Here is a 12,323-nt window from a genome sequence, read left to right as displayed (position 1 = left end):
ATCCACACTTTGATCACTCCTATAAACTCCTCTCCTATCACTCCCCTATAAACTCCTCCTATCACTCCTGTCCTATTTCTCCTCTCCTATAAACTCCTCTCCTATCACTCCCCTATAAACTCCTCCTATCACTCCTGTCCTATTTCTCCTCTCCTATATACTCCTCTCCTGTCACTCCTTTCCTTACATCCATCCTATCCCCCAAGCTCATTAAAAACACTGCAGGCAGCCTGGATCCTGGCCAGCAGAGACCACAACTGCAAGCTATGCTCTCTGTCTCTCCTTCTCTCTCTCTCTCTCTCTCTCTCTCTCTCTCCATCTCTATTGCTGTCACTTTCCCTCTTTTTGGTCTTCCTAAATTATTTTCTAATCTCTATCCCTCTTGACAACATGAAATGACTAACATTGAGGGCGCTAGATGCTAACCCTCTCCCGCCTGCTTTCCCCAGGACCTCTGCCAAGGTTACAGCCGGGCAGGGAGGGGGAAGAGGGACTACAGTGTGCCGTGCAGCTGGGGCACATAGAGTTGTCTATCCGTGTGTGTGTGTGTGTGTGTGTGTGTGTGACACAGGAACCCGATCGGCTCACCGGATCTTCTCAGAGCTGCCGCGGCGGTTATATCGAGGCTGATTGCCCATCCAGGCACAGCACCTCAGGAGCACCACTCCTGGGACGGCTGAAAGAGGAGACGGAGGACAGAGCATAACGGGGCAAAAAAGGAGGACGCTAAATAAATAGGAGCGTACTGTGTGTCGGAGGAGGAGCGGAGGTAGGGAGTCCATCTTACGCAGCGTGTGGGAAAGGGAGTAGTGGGGAGGGTGGGGAGGGTGGGGAGCAGCTTTAACAATGGTTGGAGGAGTTGTAAAGGGGCTGCATTTCCCAGGAGGGGCCCGTTGCCAAGTAGGGCTTTGCACCCTGCCAGGCTAACTCCAGTCTGGAGCCATTGTGTCCAGGGCTGCTGCTCTCCCCAGACTACGGCCACGGCCAGTGTGTTAGTTCATACAGAACACGTCGAAATCCCTGCCGCTTCTACTGCCGTTGGTCACCAGTCAGGACCAAGCAGAAATGCACAATGTACCAGAGGAGTGGAGGGAAGAACGGGGCCCTGGAGGAAAAGAGTATGAAGTCAAACCGAGGGGAGGTAGAGGTGCCTTGTTCAAGGGCAACACTTGGATATCTGGAAACTGCAGACGGGACGGAGGGAAGGTAACAGAGAAGGAGGGTGGAGAACCGATGGATGGAGCGAGAGAGGTGACAGATAAAGAGTCTCTGATGATGGAGTTGACCCACCTGGTCCAGAACACAGTGAAGGAGAGCAGCTGGTGGCAGAGAAGAGGCATCGACATCTCTGTTCTGGTCCTGGCATTTCTCCTGCTACCCCCAGGTAGGACACCTGTCTCACACATCTGTCTCACCTCACACACCTGTTTCACACATCTGTCTCACCTCACACACCTGTCTCACACACCTGTCTCACCTCACACACCTGCCTCACACACCTGTCTCACCTGACACACCTGTCTCACCTCACACATCTGTCTCACACACCTCACACACCTGTCTCAAACACTTCACACACCTGTCTCACATTCCTGTCTCACACACCTGTCTCACACACCTGTCTCACACTTCACACACCTGTCTTACACACCTGTCTCACATACCTGTCTTACACACCTGTTTCACACACCTCACACACCTGTCTCACACACCTCACACACCTGTCCCACATGAAACCCATTCTACTGCAGTTATTTAACCCTGTACCATGTAAGACACCTGTCCAACAACGTCAAAACCTTAATTTTGTTCAGTCCATGCTGTATGTCCATTGTAATCACTGTCCCATGGATACTGCACCCTTTGCAAATGATGCATGTTGACTCAATCAGAAACTGGGCTTCAAGGAATGTTCTGGACTGGCGAGGAAAGCCAACATAGTTGATGGACACATCTGTAATTATCACAGGGTAGGAGGCACCACTTAGGGCCCTTAGGGTTAAGTCACGGCCTCAAAGTGAACTATGTCATTGTGGGGTCATGGTTCAAATCCCGCTTATGGCTTTGTGCTGGGGTCCTGCGGAGCTACTGTCCAGGTTTGGGGGATTAGTTGCACCCCATCGTCCCGTGTCCTCACATGTAGGAATATAACAACCCACCACACCTTGACATTGCATTTGCAACATTATTTAACCAATAAACCCATTTTAAACTTAAAGGACCTACACTTAAGTGTCTTGTCATTACACTTGGTGTGGAATGACGGCTTTTAACAATATTCGTCTCCAGAACATATTGGACCCAGACATATTGACGATCTAGAATTCAGGCTTTGTTTGAGCTGGACGGGTTTCTGTTGTCTAAACCCAAATGGTTCACCCCCCCAGTCCTCGACTGGCGTCACTAAGGGGGTGTGGTCAGTGCCTCCTCAAGCACGATCTACAATGGAAGAGTGTGTCAAGCAGTCGATGGAGACATTTCTCTGTTATTTCCTCGTTCCTAAATTCAAGGACATACAGTGGATATAAAAAGTCTACACACCCATGTTAAAATATCAGGTTCTTGAGATGTAAAAGAATGATACAAAGATAAATCATGTCAGAACATTTTCCACCTTTAGTGTGACCTATAACGTGAACTGTTCAATTGAAAAACAAACTGAAATCTCTTGTTCATAATTCCCTCCACCCTGACTACCACAGCTGAAGAAAAACAGCTTCAAAGCATGATGCTGCCATCACCATGCTTCACTGTGGGTATGGTGTTCTTTTGGGTGATTGTTTTTGCGCCAAACATACCTTTTGGAATTATGGCCAGAAAGTTCAACTTTGGTTTCATCAGACCGTAACACATTTTCCCATGTGCTTTTGGGGGACTTGATGTTTGCTTTTGCAAACTTCAGCTGGGCCTGGATGTTTTTCTTTGTAAGAAAGGGCTTCCGTCTTGCCACCCTACCCCATAGCCCATTCATATGAAGAATATGGGAGATTGTTGTCCCATGTAGCACACAGCCAGTACTTGCCAGAAATTCCTGCAGTTCCTTTAACGTTGCTGTAGACCTCTTGGAAACTTCCTGACCAGTTTTCTTCTCATCTTTTCATAAATTTTGGAGTGACCTCCAGTTCTTGGTAAAGCCATATTTTCTCCACTTGATGATGACTGTCTTCACTGTGTTCCATGGTATATCTAATGCTTTGGAAATTATTTTGTACCCTTCTCCTGACTGATATCTTTCAACAATGAGATCCCTCTGATGCTTTGGAAGCTCTCTGTGGATCATGGCTTTTGGTATGAGATGCAACTAAGAAAATGTCAGGAAAATCCTACTAGAACAGCTGAACTTTATTTGTGATTAATGTCATGACTTCTATTTAACATGAGTTTGAATGTGATTGGTTAATTCTGAACACAGCCACTTTCCCAGATATAAGAGGGTGTGCACACTTATGCAACCTGGTTATTGTAAGGTTTTTATTTTTAATTTTTCCCTCCTCGAAGATTTCAGTTTGTTTTTCAATTGAATTGTTCACATTATAGGTCACATTAAAAGTGGAATCAGTTCTTACATGATTTATCTTTGTCTCGTTGTTTTACATAATTAAAAAATATATTTTTAACAGGGGTGTGTAGACTTTTTGTATCCACTGTACACCGATCAGCCATAACATTATGACCACTGACTGGTGAAGTGAATAACACTGATAATCTCGTTATCATGGCACCTGTCAGTGGGTGGGATATATTAGGCAACAAGTGCACAGTCTGTCCTCAAAGTTGATGTGTTAGAAGCAGGAAAAATGGGCAGGCGTAAGGATCTGAGTGATTTTGACAAGGGACAAATTGTGATGGCTAGATGACTGGGTCAGAGCATCTCCAATACTGCTACACTTGTGGGGTTTTCCCGGTCTGCAGTGGTCAGTACCTATAAAAAGTGGTCCAAGGAAGGAATAGCGGTGAACTGGCGACAGGGTCATGGGCGGCCAAGGATCATTGATGCACATGGGGAGCAAAGGCTGACCCGTGTGGTCTGATCCAACAGATGACCTACTGTAGCTCAAATTGCTTAAGAAATTAATGGTGGTACTGATAGAAAGGTGTCAGAACACACAGTGCATCTCAGTTTGTTGTGTATGGGGCTGCGTAGCCACAGACCAGTCAGGGTGCCCATGCTGACCCCTGTCTGCTGCCAAATGACCCCATTTTCATATCTACATCCTTCAATGAAAACTCAGTTTTCTCAAATACAGGTTTGGACTCCAGAAATCTGATCATTCCACTGTACTGACCCCATATCAGGCGTGAACCCTATGGGTGGTGGTGTGATGTTTTTCTCATGCTTTTCTGCATAAGGACCTGGAGGACTTGCAAGCATCAATGGTGATCAGTCAGGTGATTCTGAAGAGAAACAGGTTCATGCATAGAGATAGTAATCCAGAACACATTTAAAATTCTGGAAAATGCTTGGATCGATGGCAAAACTTTAACCTTGAAAGTACTTGAGAATCTGTGGCAGGACTTAAAACATGCAGTTTTTGCTCCAAAACCAACAAATGCTGCTGAATTATAGCAGTTGAAGAGTGGGCCAAAATTCTCCCACAATGATGTGAGTGTGATCAAAGACCAAAGGTCTTGTTAGAGAGTCCTATCACCCCCAGGATTGTAAATGATGTTAAGGTATGTGTGTTTGTGGGGGCTGCATTTCTGTTGCTGCTGTCTACATAGCAGAAACTACTTCCCTGTGTTACTAGCTCTCTGTCGACACCTGGCAGTCCACCCCTGCCTGAGGGGATATCCATGTCAACATGATACTTTACCAACCTTGGTGCATATCGTCTCTCACTGAGGCTCCTAGAAATACATAGGAGCTGTGACGAAGGACAACCTAAGCACAAACACAATGTGATGCGCTATGAATAGAACAGCAACGTAATCCAGCCGGAGCTCCTTCCTCCTGAAGAGAGGAACAGCCGGGGTGGTCCTTTGAGGTTGCTATGGGTTTGTTTTGCACAATCCATTCCAGAACTATATTATTATTATTATTACTACTGCTATTATTATTATTATTATTTTATTATTATTATTAATATTACTGTTATTATTATTAGTACTATTATTATTATTATTATTATTATTATTATTATTATTACTACTACTACTACTACTACTATTATTATTATTATTACTGTTATGTGTATTATTATTATTATTACTGTTATGTGTATTATTATTATTATTACTACTATTATTATTATTATTACTATTATTATTATTATTATTATTATTATTATTATATGCACATTGGTTAATTAATTAAGTAATAATGATCACATGACAACCATGTGAGCTTAGAGAAGAAAGCTGATGGAGGTACAACTGAAACCATTGTCTCTAGTTCTATGTCACCCTAAATCTACCAATGAGCCAAAAGTAGCCCAAAATACTCTTTCTTCTCATGGGGACCAGCAAAATGTCCCTTTGAGGTAGAATTCTTTTTTAGGACTTTTGGGTTGTAAAAATATAGAAAACATTTCACATGCACTGACACACTCATACAAACACACACATACAAACACACACGCACGCACACACCTCCCATGTAGCGATCCAATTACAGTCCTTCATCTAAAAAAAAAAAACAGCGGGAGGCGTCGGGGGTGTAGAGGCTCACTGACCGTGTTCCAAGGACTGAGAATGACAGAGAGGTGTTCATGTCTCCATGACAAATAACAACACTGATAAACCAGCAAAGTCATGTACATTTCTGTGAGTGTTAGATTGATAGTGTGTGTGTGTGTGTGTGTGTGTGTGTATTTATGTCTCTTCACATTGTACCATGACATTTTGTTTAATGTTTTGCTGTTTGCTAAAATAATAGTGGATGAAAGGGAGTTCCATGTGATCCTGGCTCTTTACTATGAGTTCCATGTGATCCTGGCTCTTTACTATGAGTTCCATGTGATCCTGGCTCTTTACTATGAGTTCCATGTGATCCTGGCTCTTTACTATGAGTTCCATGTGATCCTGGCTCTTTACTATGAGTTCCATGTGATCCTGGCTCTTTACTATGAGTTCTATGAGTTAGTTTTAGTCTTGGGTACTGTGAAGAGGCCTTTGGGAGCACGTTTTGAGGAGTTACCACTGAGGTCGGAGATTTATGGTATCTGATTGTATAGACAAATACATTGAAGTTAAATGTATTTAGCAGACACTCATACCCAGGTCAATTTACAGCACTGAGTTCATTTTCAAATTTTATTTGTACTGGTCCTCCCCGGGAATTGTACCCACAACCTTACATTCACTCCTGTTAAGTTATCTACAGAAGGCAATCCAGTCACCAGCCCAAACAGTTTCTAACATGCACATGAACAACAATTGGTGCAAATCATTTTACAGCTACATACTGTATACTGATTTTTCTGGATTCTCTTCCCCAAACGCATTAGACCAACGTAATTAGTTGTATCATCTTCTACAAAATAATCCTTGTGTAGTCTGGGAGAAATAAAGAGAGGGAGAGAGAGATGGAAAGAGAGAGAGACAAGTGAGGGAAGGACAGGTCATCTATTAGAAACACTCTGTTGTTATAGGTCCACTGACGCTCACACACACACAAAGGAGGATAGTGTCTGACAATCGAATCCAGGTGCCAGTCATCGGGCCAAACCACCCAAGAGTGGGTGTGGCTGGAGAGTTGCAGCAGTAGAATGGGTGTGGCTGGAGAGTTGCAGCAGTAGAATGGGTGTGGCTGGAGAGTTGCAGCAGTAGAATGGGTGTGGCTGGAGAGTTGCAGCAGTAGAGTGGGTGTGGCTGGAGAGTTGCAGCAGTAGAATGGGTGTGGCTGGAGAGTTGCAGCAGTAGAATGGGTGTGGCTGGAGAGTTGCAGCAGTAGAGTGGGTGTGGCTGGAGAGTTGCAGCAGTAGAATGGGTGTGGCTGGAGAGTTGCAGCAGTAGAGTGGGTGTGGCTGGAGAGTTGCAGCAGTAGAATGGGTGTGGCTGGAGAGTTGCAGCAGTAGAGTGGGTGTGGCTGGAGAGTTGCAGCAGTAGAATGGGTGTGGCTGGAGAGTTAGTGGAGAACCGACTTATCTCATGCAGTATCTGTTTCACTCCCCAGCAAGCTACAGTAGATGTTTAACTTTTACGTTCCACAGGTCTAAGCAGGTGTTTCCAAACTTGCCTTGCTCACCCCTCTTCCCCTGAACGTCTCTCCCAGCCTTCCTCCTGCTGGGATCGTCCCGGGCCGTGGCGTTTGTTCTGGGTTTGGTGTTGATGGGCGTGGCCCATGCTGTCATCACCGTCAAGGGGACTCATCTGGCCAGTCACGGTTCGCTGAGCGACTCCCCGGCTTGGGCCAAAGTCTGGGCTGTGTTCTTCATAGAGGTCAGAGGGCTGTTCACTGACCCCTACATATGTTTTTGCCAAAATCTAGATTACTGTAAGCTGCTATAGGCATACAATGACATCCTTTATTGGACACCGACTGAAAATGATTGATTCTTGAACAATATTTGGTAACAAATGTGTCATGAGCTTCGATCAACTTTCATATCATTAGAAGTGACGGCTATTGTCTTAGTTAAGCATTCCATTTTTTACTCTTTTTATGTGTTTGTGTATCTGTTTGTTCGTCCAGGTGTGTGGGTCATTCACGGCGAAGGCAGGTGTTTCTGGCCACGTTAAGTTACACCACGCCCACACCAATGTGATTGGTCTAGGAGACTCCAGCACATGGAAAATTCCCAGCCTCCCCCGGAGTGTTTACCTGTTCATCGCCCCACTGGCCGTCCCTGTTATCACGCCTCTGGTGGCACTAGGTAGGGTCAGGCCAGGGTCACTGTTCATCTAAAGACAAGTTTTTTCGTTTTTGAATCAGGAATGTGTCAGTCCATATCCCAGTGATTGTTCTGATGCTCCAAACCACGTGTTGTCAGATCACGGTCTGTGCTTGGGTTTTTACCATATCCTATTGGCTACTGTGGCAAGTGGCTTGTATGAAGGTGTCTGTAAGATCACATTTACAGACATCAAATAGTCTATAATAGCAGTGTCAAGGTGCTGTAAGACCTTTTCTGTCATGAGGCCAACAGCCAACACAGCGCCTCACTGGGCAGTTAATACATTTATTTAGTGGGACTCTCTGTGTGTTCTAGGTCAGCTGAAGGAACACTCGATGGGTCAGAGCCTGAGGATGGTTCTGATGGTGTTCCTAGGGCTCTACAGTCAATACTGGCTGTTGATTCATGTCTCTGGCTTCCAAAGTCCTTACAGAACCTTACTCTGCATGCTGTTCTGCAGGGCCATGTTCTCCCTGCCCTTCATACACGTCAATATCTTCCAGGTAAGAACCATGCATGTAAGGAAATATAGACACACACTCACACAGACATTAGTGTAGGCAAGAACAGACACACACACATAACACACACGTCGTGATGGCCAAATGAAGTTTCATTAGCGTTATTTTAGCAGCACTCAGATTTTCTTTATCACAATAAAAGCCATCATTGAAATGTATAAGGCAATATAGTTAACAATCTAGCCTGTACAAAAGAACAGACAAGAACAACATTGGAACAGACATTAAACAGAAAATGACAGACTAGATTTACAATTTAGATTGTTAACTATATTACCTTATATATTTAAATTATGGCTTTTATTTTGAAAAAGAAAATCTGAGTTAGCGTCGCTAGCATAATATCCTGCTTCTAGAAGAACGGTAATGAAACCTCTAATGGCCGTCATTACACACATGAATGCAGGCAAGGACCAACACACACACACATGGATATAGGCAAAGACACACACACACATTAATGTACGCAAGAAGAGACATACACACACATTGATATATGCAAGCACCAACACACACACACACACACACACATCAATGGATAACTAATTTGCTACAATTTTGGGGGCTAATATTTGGGTCAAACATTTGCAGAGAAAAACTGTTTTCAAAGCGGCATTGTTTCCTCACAGCGTCCATCAGGAATGTCAACAGGCAGGCCAGTAGGCTGTAGAAAAGAACAATTCATTGAGCTTTTTCCCAGACGGAGCCTTTCGCTTCAAATAGTCTATTGTATAAATCTGTGGAAAAGGGGTTTTGAAGTCCGATTAAATTAAACACTGGTTTTTGATCATAGGCCAGTGTGGAGGCTGGGTGAGAGGTCTTATGTTCTACTGAGGGGAGTCGTTCTTCAGTGGACTTCCTGATCTCTGACCTGCCTGCCTTATAATAAATCCACAGAGAAGTTTCCGTTACAATGGAAAAACATGATTATTTTGCTATGCATGTGTTCCTGGGGTTGGCAGCAGTGTTATCCTGATCCTCCCTGGCTGTCCCTCCCCATCCCTGGTGTGGTATCCTGATCCTCCCTGGCTGTCCCTCCCCATCCCTGGTGTGGTATCCTGATCCTCCCTGGCTGTCCCTCCCCATCCCTGGTGTGGTATCCTGATCCTCCCTGGCTGTCCCTCCCCATCCCTGGTGTGGTATCCTGATCCTCCCTGGCTGTCCCTCCCCATCCCTGGTGTGGTATCCTGATCCTCCCTGGCTGTCCCTCCCCATCCCTGGTGTGGTATCCTGATCCTCCCTGGCTGTCCCTCCCCATCCCTGGTGTGGTATCCTGATCCTCCCTGGCTGTCCCTCCCCATCCCTGCTGGGTTATCCTGATCCTCCCAGGCTGTCCCTCCCCATCCCTGCTGGGTTATCCTGATCCTCCCAAGCTGTCCCTCCCCATCCCTGCTGTGTTCAGGTCCCAGTAGAGTTACATTTCTGAATGGGGCGGCCACTGATAAAAACTTTTCTTACCTTTTTTCTGCTGTGAGTGTTTTCAAACAGGGCAGCAGTTTTTCTCAAGGACACCCACCCACACACACATCCACCCTAACTGTGTCCTCCATTAAACTGCCCTGTTCTTTTCCCAAAAGCACATTGGTCTGCCAATGTTCTCCCCAAACCAGCGTCCCAAAAGGATCTACCAGATGACCCACGGAGTTCTGAACCTTCCCCGGAACCCACTGCTGGACTGGACCTTTGGACACTCCCTCATCAGCTGTCACGTGGAACATCACCTGTTCCCATTCCTGTCTGACAACATGTGTCTCAAGGTACAATACAACAATTGAACAAACAAACCTCCCAAATCGCAACCTATCCATTCAGTTGTAGTGCAGTGCTTTTTGGTAGCCATTCATCCCTTTAGGATAGAGTCAGTGTGTCTTTCTAATATGGATCAGAGTTAAGGGTCAGTGCTATTTAATATTCAACAGATTAAAATGGGAATGATCCTATTTCATACCTTTTAAAATGTGCATACACTGCATAGTTACAATCACTATATGAAACCGCATGCTTTGCGTTGACATCACCCTCAAGCCTGTAATTGCACAGCTGACCCCTGGGGGGAGCCAAAGGCGTGTTCAATAGAAGCATCTACAGTTTTCTTTGCAGTCTGACTCAGAAAACAATGTGAAATTAATCAAATAACTGAAAACATATAAGTAGTTGAGTACCAAAAATAAGGCAATCCCAAGTTTACTAAGGTGCTGTAACATTATATCTGTTAAATATCCCTCAAAACAATGAAATTCACTTCCAGCTGTTATCTGTGTTACTATATTATTACTGTAAAAAATATATTCAATATATTTTATTGATGTAGCCTTCTCCCTCCCTCCTCTGTGGCCAGGTGAAGCCCATCGTCTCTCAGTTCCTGAAGGAGAAGGAGCTCCCATACCAGGAGGACACGTACCGCTCCCGTCTGCTGCTCTTCTTTCACAAGTACCAGGAGCTGATGGTATTTGCCCCGCCCATCACGGAGCTGGTGGGGGTGCAGTGATGAAGAGGAGAAAGGAAGGAAGGAGCCGGGATGAAGAGGAGAAAGGAAGAAGGGAGCAGTGATGAAGAGGAGAAAGGAAGAAGGGATCAGTGATGAAGAGGAGAAAGGAAGGAGGGAGCAGTGATGAAGAGGCGAAAGGAAGGAAGGAGCAGTGATGAAGAGGAAAAAGGAAAAAGGGAGAGAGCAGGGACAACAGGACAATGGGAGGAACTGCTGGTGTTTCTGTCCATCCCAGAGCTGCCAGAGGTGCAGTTGATGGAGGGAGAGAGATAGCAGGGCTGGAGGATGAGATGGAGATCAGGAAAACCATCTACAAGACTAGACCTTTTACATTTCTGCTAGACAGGTTGCCGGGTGATGATGTCACTGGATTTAGAAAGTGCAACTTTCATTTGGCGAGTCTTGGAGAATCTTTACATATGGTAGTTAATACATATGATTATGATGACATTATTCCTGTGGAAAAAACTATACAATTGTAAAAAATTATACGCTGACCATTAATCTGCATGATCTAACATGATCTAACACTATAACATGATAGAAACCAACGATCTCTCCTCCAGGTAATGTGTGTATTCAATAAACAGCCACTGTAAGGCACTTCACGTTTCATACATATTGTATTATTAAATTGTGTTGTCTGACATTGTAAAACACATAACCCAGACTGTTCATAAACATCCCGTGAACATTAAATATAGGTAATACTGTATGTCATTGATCATCTATGTTACCTGTTAAAGATCCCTTTCATTTCTTGCCATTGATGATGACTACTCCATCTTACTTTGTGCACTCCTTTCTTATGTAAAACAGATGAATCACAACCTCTGAATCGACTCGATTTACCATGAGCTAGATTAATCAAAACCTCTGAATCGACTCGATTTACCATGAGCTAGATTAATCAAAACCTCTGAATCGACTCGATTTACCATGAGGTAGATTAATCAAAACCTCTGAATCGACTTGATTACCTTGAGGTAGGTGAATCAGGACCTCTGAATCATCTCCCCAAATGATGCAGATGGTGTTGTCATTATTGCTATGGGGTGTGTGGGTGAGAGTGTGAGAGAGTGTGTGAGTGTGTGTGTGTGAGTATGCAGTGCTTTTTTGCAGTGTCTTTAATTGAAAGGAACACCCTTGTTTACCCTTGAAAATGACAGATAAGTATAAAAAACATCAATGCAAGTAAGATTACAGATGTGTATAAATCAATAAATTACATCAGTGCAACTGAAATGACATGTGTAATAAATCAATAAATAAAATCAGTGCAATTGAAATGACAGATGTGTAATAAAACATGAAGTCAATGCGAGTGTACAAACAATTCATGTTTATTTTGCCAGTAGGTCAAACTACACTGGTCAAAATACCACAAAGTAGTTACTACAAACTACACTGGTCAAAATACCACAAAGTAGTTACTACAAACTACACTGGTCAAAATACCACAAAGTAGTTACTACAAAC

The 12,323-nt window shown here is 44.2% G+C and overlaps 1 protein-coding gene across 1 annotated transcript; it reads left to right on the top strand.

The window, feature by feature from the left end:
- Window positions 1-833: 833 nt before the first annotated feature.
- On the top strand, window positions 834-11,457 carry fads6 (fatty acid desaturase 6). Its single transcript, XM_010899501.5, has 6 exons — window positions 834-1,384; window positions 7,214-7,380; window positions 7,634-7,814; window positions 8,151-8,338; window positions 9,934-10,113; window positions 10,695-11,457. Exons 1-6 carry the CDS (start codon window positions 1,066-1,068, stop codon window positions 10,842-10,844), a joined length of 1,185 nt encoding a protein of 394 aa, XP_010897803.1. The 5' UTR covers window positions 834-1,065; the 3' UTR covers window positions 10,845-11,457.
- The last annotated feature ends 866 nt before the right edge of the window (window positions 11,458-12,323 follow it).

Source organism: Esox lucius, chromosome 6, assembly GCF_011004845.1.
Source record: "Esox lucius isolate fEsoLuc1 chromosome 6, fEsoLuc1.pri, whole genome shotgun sequence".
NCBI lineage: Eukaryota > Metazoa > Chordata > Actinopteri > Esociformes > Esocidae > Esox > Esox lucius.
The sequence above is the reverse complement of the archived record's forward strand: the minus strand, read 5'-3'. Positions and strand labels throughout refer to the sequence as shown.

Excerpts from the sequence above, each read along its gene's own strand:
- fads6 (XM_010899501.5), top strand. The coding sequence starts at position 1,066 with ATGCACAATGTACCAGAGGAGTGGAGGGAAGAACGGGGCCCTGGAGGA. Across the intron at positions 1,385-7,213 it reads ATTTCTCCTGCTACCCCCAG|CCTTCCTCCTGCTGGGATCG; the intron begins GTAGGACACCTG and ends CGTCTCTCCCAG. Across the intron at positions 7,815-8,150 it reads CACGCCTCTGGTGGCACTAG|GTCAGCTGAAGGAACACTCG; the intron begins GTAGGGTCAGGC and ends TGTGTGTTCTAG.